The sequence below is a fragment of the Cantharellus anzutake genome (assembly GCF_015039405.1).
Source record: "Cantharellus anzutake strain C23 chromosome Unknown EI90scaffold_163, whole genome shotgun sequence".
Classification (NCBI taxonomy): domain Eukaryota; kingdom Fungi; phylum Basidiomycota; class Agaricomycetes; order Cantharellales; family Hydnaceae; genus Cantharellus; species Cantharellus anzutake.
The window spans coordinates 151,360-163,887 of NW_024067113.1; the positions used below are offsets into that span (position 1 = coordinate 151,360).

General features: G+C 48.3%; 1 protein-coding gene across 1 annotated transcript; it reads right to left on the reverse strand.

Annotated features, from left to right (window-relative positions):
- Positions 1–263: 263 nt before the first annotated feature.
- On the reverse strand, positions 264–1,040 carry EI90DRAFT_3182193 (uncharacterized protein; the record flags this gene model as incomplete). Its single annotated transcript, XM_039066368.1, has 3 exons — positions 264–464; positions 514–603; positions 657–1,040. Coding segments are annotated over 3 exons (675 nt in total), but the record flags the coding sequence as incomplete, so codon positions are not given.
- Between the last annotated feature and the right edge of the window lie 11,488 nt (positions 1,041–12,528).

Here is a 12,528-nt window from a genome sequence, read left to right on the forward strand (position 1 = left end):
ACACGGAGTCGTGTTCCATGGTGTGGAGAGAGCAGGGGGGTTCCAGGAGTGTAGGTATGCGAAGGATCCAGTGTTGGATCTTCTACGACGTACGGAAGTGGATGGTTCAAGCGAGTTCATGATGTTTTCTGAAGAACAGGCAGGGTGCACTAACAAAGAGTTTCATTCGGGTGGAGCGACATTATATACACAAATCAAGAGTACAATAGCATAGAGACAAACACGGAAAATTGGAAGGGACGTTCATGACCCTCATTCTGCATTTAGCACTTAATGCGTTTGTTGCTGCTCTCCGCATCGTCATTGTCATGATCGTCTTCCCAATCCTTGGGACTAAGCACGGATGTGGTAGTGACGTCATCAGCGGAAGTCGCGGGTTCTCGATTAAACAGGCTCCTTTTTTTGTGCGGGGCAGTGGCAGAAGAAGTGGAAGCGGAGGAGCGTAAGTACCCGATGTCTTCCAACTTGAAGCGGGCAACGTTGTCGTGGATGTCATGAAATCGAGCAGTGGACAGGAGTCGCAGTGGGTGGATAGTAGAAGTTTTTCCATCGCGTGGTAGACGGAATGAGAATGGTGACAGAAAAGTTAAGGACGGATTTGGACTGTATGTACATCATGAGCGGATTGGGTGGTGTGGTGAGTGGAAGACACATACCACAGCCTGGTATGCGCCAGTGGCCAATGTGAACCAACGATCGCCAGTGGCAGTACACAAGCCCGTGAAGTCGAAAAAAGCGTTGGTGTCAGTAACGGGACGCATGTCCTTCCCCGGATTGTTGCTGAGCAACACAGTCAAGGAGGAGAGGGAGGAGGTGGCGATAAACTCCCCATTGACAATGCGAGGGATGAAAGAGCCGCGAACAAGTAGCAGATCACCGAGCGAAGGAGGCAGAATCGTAGTCGATTTAGGAACAAAGAAGTTGAATTTGATGTTCATGGCATCCGCGACGTCGGAACCTGGCCCGTCAATTGAGCGGCATGGTATCAGTGGAGACGCGGGAACGAAAACTGAGCGCACCAATGAGGAAGTCACTGTGCAGGTTGGGTTATAGGGTGATTTTTTGGACTTGGATGCTCGATTCCATTTTTTGGATGCTCGACCTTTGGGATGTTGGGAGTTGGAGTGGGGACTGGATGCTGGACTCTGGAGGCTGGCGTGCTGGGATGCTGGGAGGCTGGGAGGCTGGAGGCTGGATGGATGCTGGGTCTGACTGCCACCTACTATGGAGGCTCTCAAGGAGCAGTGCTGACACTGTCGGCACTTTGGATGCTGGCTCTGGCTGCACTGCTGCTGCACTGCCACTCACTATGCAGCCTCCCATGCAGAAGTGCTGACACTGTCGGCACTTTGGATGCTGGCTCTAGCTGTACTGCCACTGCACTGCCACCTACTATGGAGGCTCTCAAGCAGAAGTGCTGACACTGTCGGCACTCTGGATGCTGGCTCTAGCTGTACTGCCACTGCACTGCCACTTACTATGCAGCCTCTCATGGAGAAGTGCTGACACTGTCGGCACTTTGGATGCTGGCTCTGGCTGTACTGCCACTGCACTGCCACTCACTATGTAGCCTCTCAAGCAGAAGTGCCGACACTGTCGGCACTCTGGACACTAGGATTGCTAGGGTTGGGTAGGGTTGCACTGCCACCCAATATGAAGCCTCTCAAGGAGAAGTGCTGACACTGTCGGCACTTTGGATGCTGGCTCTTACTGTACTGCCACTGCACTGCCACTTACTATGCAGCCTCTCAAGCAGAAGTGCCGACAGTGTCGGCACTCTGAACACTAGGACTGCTGGGGTTGGGTAGGGTTGCACTGCCACCTACTATGAAGAACTTCAAGCAGAAGTGCCGACACTGTCGGCACTCTGGATGCTGGCTCTAGCTGTACTGCCACTGCACTGCCACCTACTATAGAGGCTCTCAACGAGAAGTGCTGACACTGTCGGCACTTTGGATGCTAGGTCTGACCTCACTGCCACTGCACTGCCACTCACTATGCAGCCTCCCATGCAGAAGTGCTGACACTGTCGGCACTTTGGATGCTGGCTCTAGCTGTACTGCCACTGCACTGCCACCTACTACAGAGGCTCTCAAGGAGAAGTGCTGACACTGTCGGCACTTTGGATGCTGGCTCTGACTGCACTGCCACTGCACTGCCACTCACTATGCAGCCTCTCATGGAGAAGTGCTGACACTGTCGGCACTTTGGATGCTAGGTCTGACCTCACTGCCACTGCACTGCCACTCACTATGCAGCCTCCCATGCAGAAGTGCTGACACTGTCGGCACTTTGGATGCTGGCTCTAGCTGTACTGCCACTGCACTGCCACCCACTATGGAGGCTCTCAATGAGAAGTGCTGACACTGTCGGCACTCTGGACACTAGGATTACTGGGGTTGGATAGGGTTGCACTGCCACCTACTATGAAGAACCTCAAGCAGAAGTGCCGACACTGTCAGCACTCTGGATGCTGGCTCTAGCTGTACTGCCACTGCACTGCCACCTACTATGGAGGCTCTCATGGAGAAGTGCTGACACTGTCGGCACTCTGGATGCTAGCTGACTGTACTGCCACACTGCCACTTACTATGCAGCCTCTCATGCAGAAGTGCTGACAGTGTCGGCACTCTGAACACAAGGATTGCTAGGGTTGGGTAGGGTTGCACTGCCACCTACTATGAAGACCTCAAGCAGAAGTGCTGACACTGTCGGCACTTTGGATGCTGGCTCTGACTGCACTGCCACTCACTATGCAGCCTCTCATGGAGAAGTGCTGACACTGTCGGCACTTTGGATGCTAGGTCTGACCTCACTGCCACTGCACTGCCACTTACTATGCAGCCTCTCATGCAGAAGTGCCGACAGTGTCAGCACTCTGAACACTAGGATTGCTAGGGTTGGGTAGGGTTGCACTGCCACCCACTATGAAGAACCTCAAGCAGAAGTGCCGACACTGTCGGCACTCTGGATGCTGGCTCTAGCTGTACTGCCACTGCACTGCCACCTACTATAGAGGCTCTCATGGAGAAGTGCTGACACTGTCGGCACTTTGGATGCTGGCTCTAGCTGTACTGCCACTGCACTGCCACCCACTATGGAGGCTCTCAATGAGAAGTGCCGACACTGTCGGCACTCTGGACACTAGGATTACTGGGGTTGGATAGGGTTGCACTGCCACCCACTATGAAGAACCTCAAGCAGAAGTGCCGACACTGTCGGCACTCTGGATGCTGGCTCTAGCTGTACTGCCACTGCACTGCCACTTACTATGCAGCCTCTCATGGAGAAGTGCTGACACTGTCGGCACTTTGGATGCTGGCTCTGGCTGTACTGCCACTGCACTGCCACTCACTATGTAGCCTCTCAAGCAGAAGTGCCGACAGTGTCGGCACTCTGGACACTAGGATTGCTAGGGTTGGGTAGGGTTGCACTGCCACCCAATATGAAGCCTCTCAAGTGCTGACACTGTCGGCACTTTGGATGCTGGCTCTTACTGTACTGCCACTGCACTGCCACTTACTATGCAGCCTCTCAAGCAGAAGTGCCGACAGTGTCGGCACTCTGAACACTAGGACTGCTAGGGTTGGGTAGGGTTGCACTGCCACCTACTATGAAGAACTTCAAGCAGAAGTGCTGACACTGTCGGCACTCTGGATGCTGGCTCTAGCTGTACTGCCACTGCACTGCCACCTACTATAGAGGCTCTCAACGAGAAGTGCTGACACTGTCGGCACTTTGGATGCTAGGTCTGACCTCACTGCCACTGCACTGCCACTCACTATGCAGCCTCCCATGCAGAAGTGCTGACACTGTCGGCACTTTGGATGCTGGCTCTAGCTGTACTGCCACTGCACTGCCACCTACTATAGAGGCTCTCAACGAGAAGTGCTGACACTGTCGGCACTTTGGATGCTAGGTCTGACCTCACTGCCACTGCACTGCCACTCAATATGCAGCCTCTCAAGCAGAAGTGCCGACACTGTCGGCACCTGGACACTAGGATTGCTAGGGTTGGGTAGGGTTGCACTGCCACCTACTATGAAGATCTCAAGCAAAAGTGCTGACACTGTCGGCACTTTGGATGCTGGCTCTGACTCCACTGCCACTGCACTGCCACTCAATATGCACCCTCTCATGCAGAAGTGCTGACACTGTCGGCACTTTGATGCTGGCTCTGGCTGTACTACCACTGCACTCCCACTCACTACAAGCAAAGGTGCTGACACTGTTGCTACTCTGTACACTAAGTCTGACCTCACTGCCACTGCACTGCAAATCTTCGCTCTCTCCTCAGTACAAAATTACTCTCAGGGCATGCAAATGGCTCAATAGGCAGCCCCAAATAACAAGTGTCCAATTAGGCACAGAGAGGTAAATATGAATGAATGGGGGAAATTATCATAGTGGATCAACAATTTAGCAAGTAACTAGAATCGCTGCTGTGCCCCCTTGTGATGGGAATTTTTGTATCCAACTAAATCAAATAATGGAAATATTGAGTAGCGTTGTAGGAGAAATAACATATGAAGCTATATTATCAACTGGAGAGTAATAAAGGCTAAAGAGCCAGTCTACCCTCCATGCTACTTTATGCCGGAGTGTCAGGAACATGTCGGACGCATATCCGGATGATCCGCAAAGCGTGCAAAGTCATCCGGGCTCGTAAGGTCGGAGGGGCGGGACTTCAGCTTCAGCGACTCAGGTGGAGTGCGCTGCACTTCATTCTTACGTTGTTGTCCCAATTTCAGACAGAAGCCTTACGATGTAGAGAAGAGACTAGGGGGGGAAATCCAAGTCAATATACGAACTGAGGTACACCCGGTGTAACCTACACGCGTTATAAGCACAAGTAACTAAATGGGCTGGCCCGGAAGGAGTGGCGGATCAAGCGCGATATTAATGAATGAAGAAAGAGACAAATAGTTAATATCTGCAAACTTGGTCAACAAAAGGCAAGCAACAACAATGAGTGGCAAAGGAGGAACAATAGTCTGCAGGCGAACAAAAGAGAAAAGGCCATCCAGCCGTCTAGCAAGCTGTCTGGTTGGTGGGCAGACAACAAAGAACCACTCGAGCAGGCAACCTTGGTTGGGAGGTATGTGCGTGGGGGAGGAAGTGTGGATGACGGTGACAGGTGGACGGATGGATGGATGGACGGATGATGATGTTAGTGGGCGGGACGGGCCAAGTGGCACTAGGGCGTGTTGATGGATGTGACGGATGTGTCGGGTCATGACATGGAGTCCGCAAATGCATGCGGCTTGGTAAATAGTAAACAAGCACACTTTTGCATGCGATCTCAGCAAGATATAAAAGAATTATTTCTCAGAAAGCCTGAGTGACAGATCCAACAAAGGAATCACAGTAAATTCACAGAAAAGTTCCAGCAAGAGAAAAGCTCTGCAGGGGTTCTGTTTCCTAGTAATTCTTGTTGGAAGTCATTGTGGTTAACGACGATCTATTTACCTTATTAGTTTGTCTGACGCGGTGTTGATGGGATCACCGCTGATACCCTTTTCCGCCTACTCTTTCTGTTCTATGCATTAACCCTTGCCGACGACCATGTGTCGCGATTGCAAGCGATATTAGTACTCGTTGTATAAATGGCGCGGGGCGCTAGGTTTTTTCCCTTTCCCTCAGTACTCAAGTTAGAGACTGAGGTGATATCCCTTTTGTTGTTTTTAACTTTCGTATAACTGACTGTACTCTCCGTGTTATAGTCCGTGCGTACAGGTAAAGAGTTACAATGTTATTAGTTCTCAAGTTAGAGACTGAGTCCGTGCGTACAGCTCTATTAATCATTTCAATTCTAACATCCTGAGTTTCAAAGACTAATGTACAACAAGGAGAATTAGCCAAAACACTCAGGCAGGCACAAAGATCTCAAGTGCACATCCCCAAATGAACAACGATCCCAGAGTTCGTCACTCTCGCAACAATTTCTTATTTGATCACCCCAAGAACACCAAGAAGGGAAGCAACAGGAATGCTGTATGTCGGTGAGAGCAAGTATAGGACTGTCCCTGCATATAAGCCCTAATAATTGTTAGGTGCAGACTTGCAGCTAGACACTGTTGTAGCAAGGTGACATTGCTGGAGGTGGGAAAAATGCCAAGGAATTCCGGACTCGAAAGTGACCTTGCAAGGTAACTCCTCTATGGCACTCTCCTCGCCTACCATCATAATTCTCCTCGTTTCCAGCTTTCCAATGATACCTCATTCATCCCAATTGGTCCAGTAGTTCATGAGATATTCATTGACAGGTGCTGTCGAGAGCACGTGAGGTTCAACACCATGTCGAACCATCCATATACTAAGGCTCTGTTCGGTAGAAAGAAACCTGTTTCTTTTTGTGTCTTCATTCAAAAGGTGACTGATTCTTTCTTGTTTCTTCTGCCACTTTTGTCAAGAAACGAGAAGAAACTGACGAGTGTTCGGCATGCCGGTTTCGTTGTCATTTCTTACTACAGCTTTTTTCTTATAAACCTCACACATGTAAATTAAGTGTGAATTATTGTTGCAAGTATGGATGCTGATCTTGGCAACACCCATCCCTCGATAACAAACGACGTCGTACACCCCGGGCCAAGGGGGAATCCACAAACCCACCTTCCAAGCGTGCTGTTTGGAAATCGCATGAGGAAGTGGAGCTTGTCCACTCCCTTCTTGAAGTTAAGCGTGCAGGTGGCACCTCGAATATCGGGTTCAAAGACAAGGTTTGGAACTCAGTTTCCGCACACTTAACTGAGGAATGCGGGACTGTGTTCAAGCCGAGTGCTTGTAACAATAAGTATGGCAAGGTGAGTATGAGATGAGTGACTGATCAGACCACTGACTATATCTCCGCCATAGTTAAAACAGATATACTGGGCCATCAAAAGACTTTCAGAGCAGTCAGGATTTCCGTGGAGCAATGAGAATGGTGCCGATAGAGCGATAAGTTTTTGTTGATACTAGATGCGATGTTTATCGTATATGATGGCATTTTAAAAAATAACGGTATAGGTACATACGGGATGCCCCAACACAAGCAGTTTCTTTCTTTCTACCGAACAGAGCCTAAGGATGTTCCATTTGGGACGATACTCCCTGGATTAGGAGGGTGGGTTGACATCACCAGTGTCTAGAGAGTGAACAGGTTTCAATGGTATTTGAGGGGATGAATTGTGAGAATCTAGCACGTTGCGAGTGCTCAGTTCTGAACAAGCCAACTAAAATGAATTGCTTATCTACCTAGCACGTTGTAAGCGCTAGGATATTTACAAGGTTTTTAGTCATCGACTAAGTCAGCGAAGACAAGAAAGCTCACCTCAGTTCTGAACAAGCGAACTGAGGGAGAGACAAGGGCGAAAAATTAAGGCTTTTAAGCCTTCTATGATGCGGCTGGAAAAGAGTGATCAAGAAAGGAATGACGGACAATCATGTAGATCATGTGTCCATGCGCAAGATATGCGTTGACCTTTCTCCTAATATGAATGTTGGGCATGCAAGTTTTGACTTGGCGCTGTAACCGCTCTATCACCTAGACTCGAGACAGAGAAAAGGGGGAGGGTGGTAGTGATTGTGTATGTGGTTGGGAGGTCCGGGTTTTGGTCTTGGGGCGCTACCGTGTCTACTAGAGCCTCAACTAAACACTCACATATGTCTCTCTTGGATGTCAAGGCCGAGGATTATGAGTAGAGGGGTGTTAGATGTTAGCAACAAGCTCAGGGGGGGCATGGGGTCGTGGATGGCGTCTTTGCCACTTGGATGTAACTACTTTTTACTCCTTCATGGGTCTATTCATTGCTAACTTGTTGTGTACATGTACAAGGTATTTTCTAATGTCCAATTAGGAACAGAGAAACAATAAAAGAAATATGAATGGGGAAATTGTGACAACGGGTCCCAGACGGAAATTGTAAAAGTTAACTCCGCAACACCGCCCGCCTATCCTCTCGCCAGCAACCTCCTCGTCTCCAGCTTTTCAACGAACCCTCATTTGTCCCAATTGGTGCAGTAGTTCCTGAGATATGGCCATTGACAGGTGCTGTCAAGACCACGTGAGGCTCTACACCATGCTGAACCATCCACGTATGGGATTTCCACTCTGGGAAATGCTCCGTGGGCAAAGGGGAAGGTAGATCGTCACCAACGGGTAGAAAAACCGCTGGGTTTAATGTGTGGTTATGGAGGTCTGGGGAGGGGGTGAAATTGGCGGTGTGGTTGGGCATGGGGAAATTGACTTGGGACTGTCAGGAATGTTGGGAAAAATAAGGAATGAATAAGGAATGAGTGTATGGAGTGTTGGATAGTAAGGAAACGAGCAATGGAAGCATCCGCGGTTATGTATTGTGCATTGTTGGGTAGAATCCGCAGAATCCGACTTTTTGCCATGCACGGACTTGTCCTCACAACGTTGTCCCTTAAGAGGGGGCCTAGGGTTCCAGGGTTTGAAAAATCCCTAGGGCAGGATCCCTAGCCCTAACCTGGGTCATCCTGCCCTAGGGTCAAAAAATTCCTAGGGACCAGGTTCAGCTTGCCCTAGCGCTAGGGCATCAAGCAGTAGGGCACTCTAGCAAGTTTTACTTTGGCTTGCACATTTTTGTACCCCCTGGAGGAACAGAGTATGCATCACCGCTTGTGTCACAATATTGTAACAAAATATTGTGACAGAGGCATTCTGTTCCCCCTAGAGGAACAGAGTATGCATCACCGGTTTGGTCACAAAAATTGTGACACAAGTTGTCACTGCATTTCTGTTCCCCTTTGGAGGAACAGAGTATACATCACCGCTTGTGTCACAAAAATTGTGACAAAAAGTCGTCACAGATGCACTTCTGTTCCCCCTAGAGGAACAGAGTGTGCACCACCGCTTGTGTCACAATATTGTAACAAAATGTTGTCACAGATGCACTTCTGTTCCCCCTGGAGGAACAGAGTATGCATCACCGCTTGTGTCACAATATTGTAACAAATATTGTCACAGAGGCATTCTGTTCCCCTAGAGGAACAGAGTATGCATCACCGGTTGAGTCACAAAAATTGTGACACAAGTTGTCACTACATTTTCTGTTCCCCCTGGAGGAACAGAGTGTGCATCACCGCTTGTGTCACAATATTGTAACAAAATGTTGTCACAGAGGCATTCTGTTCCCCCTAGAGGAACAGAGTGTGCACCACCGCTTGTGTCACAATATTGTAACAAAATATTGTCACAGAGGCATTCTGTTCCCCCTAGAGGAACAGAGTATGCATCACCGGTTCGGTCACAAACATTGTGACACAAGTTGTCACCACATTTCTGTTCCCCTTGGAGGAACAGAGTATGCATCACCGCTTGTGTCACAATATTGTAACAAAATGTTGTCACAGAGGCATTCTGTTCCCCCTAGAGGAACAGAGTGTGCACCACCGCTTGTGTCACAAAAATTGTGACAAAAAGTCGTCACAGATGCACTTCTGTTCCCCCTAGAGGAACAGAGTGTGCACCACCGCTTGTGTCACAATATTGTAACAAAATGTTGTCACAGAGGCATTCTGTTCCCCCTAGAGGAACAGAGTGTGCATCACCGCTTGTGTCACAATATTGTAACAAAACATTGTCACAGAGGCATTCTGTTCCCCCTAGAGGAACAGAGTATGCATCACCGGTTGAGTCACAAACATTGTGACACAAGTTGTCACTGCATTTTCTGTTCCCCCTGGAGGAACAGAGTATGCATCACCGGTTGAGTCACAAAAATTGTGACATGAGTTGTCACTGCCTTTTCTGTTCCCCCTGGAGGAACAGAGTGTGCACCACCGCTTGTGTCACAATATTGTAACAAAATGTTGTCACAGAGGCATTCTGTTCCCCCTAGAGGAACAGAGTGTGCACCACCGTTTGTGTCACAATATTGTAACAAATGTTGTCACAGAGGCATTCTGTTCCCCCTAGAGGAACAGAGTATGCATCACCGCTTGTGTCACAATATTGTAACAAATATTGTCACAGAGGCATTCTGTTCCCCCTAGAGGAACAGAGTATGCATCACCGGTTGAGTCACAAAAATTGTGACACAAGTTGTCACTGCATTTCTGTTCCCCCTGGAGGAACAGAGTGTGCATCACCGCTTGTTGTGTCACAAAAATTGTGACTCAAGTTGTCACTGTATTTCTGTTCCTCCTGGAGGTGCCAACACTCCTTCTATTGCAATAGGCTTTCCTCAAGATGACGAAAGCATAGTGGAAATTTTTGAATGGGCATGCATCACCACTTGTGTCACAATATTGTAACAAAATATTGTCACAGAGGCATTCTGTTCCCCTTGGAGGAACAGAGTATGCATCACCGCTTGTGTCACAATATTGTAACAAAATATTGTCACAGAGGCATTCTGTTCCCCTAGAGGAACAGAGTATGCATCACCGGTTGGGTCACAAAAATTGTGACACAAGTTGTCACTGCATTTCTGTTTCCCCTTTGGAGGAACAGAGTATACATCACCGCTTGTGTCACAAAAATTGTGACAAAAAGTCGTCACAGATGCACTTCTGTTCCCCCTAGAGGAACAGAGTGTGCACCACCGCTTGTGTCACAATATTGTAACAAAATGTTGTCACAGAGGCATTCTGTTCCCCCTAGAGGAACAGAGTATGCATCACCGGTTGAGTCACAAAAAATTGTGACACGAGTTGTCACTGCATTTTCTGTTTCCCCTGGAGGAACAGAGTGTGCACCACCGCTTGTGTCACACTATTGTAACAAAATGTTGTCACAGAGGCATTCTGTTCCCCCTAGAGGAACAGAGTGTGCACACCGCTTGTGTCACACTATTGTAACAAAATGTTGTCACAGAGGCATTCTGTTCCCCCTAGAGGAACAGAGTGTGCACCACCGTTTGTGTCACAATATTGTAACAAAATGTTGTCACAGATGCACTTCTGTTCCCCCTGGAGGAAACAGAGTATGCATCACCGCTTGTGTCACAATATTGTAACAAAATATTGTCACAGAGGCATTCTGTTCCCCCTAGAGGAACAGAGTATGCATCACCGGTTGAGTCACAAAAATTGTGACACAAGTTGTCACTGCATTTTCTGTTCCCCCTGGAGGAACGGAGTACTCATCACCGGTTCGGTCACAAACATTGTGACACAAGTTGTCACAGATGCACTTCTGTTCCCCTTGGAGGAACAGAGTATGCATCACCGTTTGTGTCACAATATTGTAACAAAATGTTGTCACAGAGGCATTCTGTTCCCCCTAGAGGAACAGAGTGTGCATCACCGCTTGTGTCACAATATTGTAACAAAATATTGTCACAGAGGCATTCTGTTCCCCTTGGAGGAACAGAGTATGCATCGCCGGTTGAGTCACAAAATTGTGACATGAGTTGTCACTGCATTTTCTGTTCCCCCTGGAGGAACAGAGTGTGCATCACCGCTTGTTGTGTCACAAAAATTGTGACTCAAGTTGTCACTGTATTTCTGTTCCTCCTGGAGGTGCTGACACTCCTTCTATTGCAATAGGCTTTCCTCAAGCTGACGAAAGCATAGTGGTACATTTCTGTTCCCCTTGGAGGAACAGAGTATGCATCACCGTTTGTGTCACAATCTTGTGACAAAACTTTGTGACAGATGCACTTCTGTTCCTCTTGGAGGTGCTGACACTCTTTCTATTGCAATAGGCTTTCCTCAAGCTGACGAAAGCACACAGATCCCTTTAGAGGAACAGAAATGTGGTGACAACTTGTGTCACAATATTTGTGACCGAACCGGTGATGCATACTCTGTTCCCCCTGTGCATCACCGCTTTTGTCACAGTTGTGACACAAACTTTGTCACAATAACTGTTGGCGCCACCTGAACATAAAAATGAGAACTTGTAGGTTAACTTCACCACATGGTCTCCACCCTCCTCCGTTGTACTGAACCAGGATGATGCTGAGGCCAACTCACAATTGGTGATGTTGAGTCTAGCAGCGCTTGTGATCTATGTGTGTTTCCTTTCTCGGAACAGTTGCTGCCAAAGAGTCTCTTCACCATGGCAATATTAGTGAAATTTCGATGCTGAAATTATGTCATCTTCTTTCTCAATTCTCATTACATCTTCGCCAGATCCTTTCCACATGTCTACTTTCTCCATTCTGCACTACACCCCCACCGTTGTCTGCTCCCACTCTCCTTTTGTCCTCCTTCCCAATCCTCTTACATGTGATAGTGTTATTATGTATGTGCTAAATGGTGTCAATGCTCCCCTTGATGGTGTTCCGATGTCTGCCACAAGTATTCCATCGTTTGTCCTTGGCTGGTCTCCTTTTCCTACTAACAGTTTCCATAGCATCCTGATATGTCGGTCTTTGCACTTCCCATGTCAACAGTACTGTCCATTCCTTGTCATGGACTCGCATTTGCTGCGTGAGATACAGATCTGCCACCAAGTTTTGCAATTCTTTCCATAGCATTTGGTCCTTCAGTTCCTTCAAATGTTGTAATGGGTCGATCGCCTTGACTTTGAGACAGAGAAGAGGGGGAGGGTTGTAGTGATGCGCAGGTACAGGT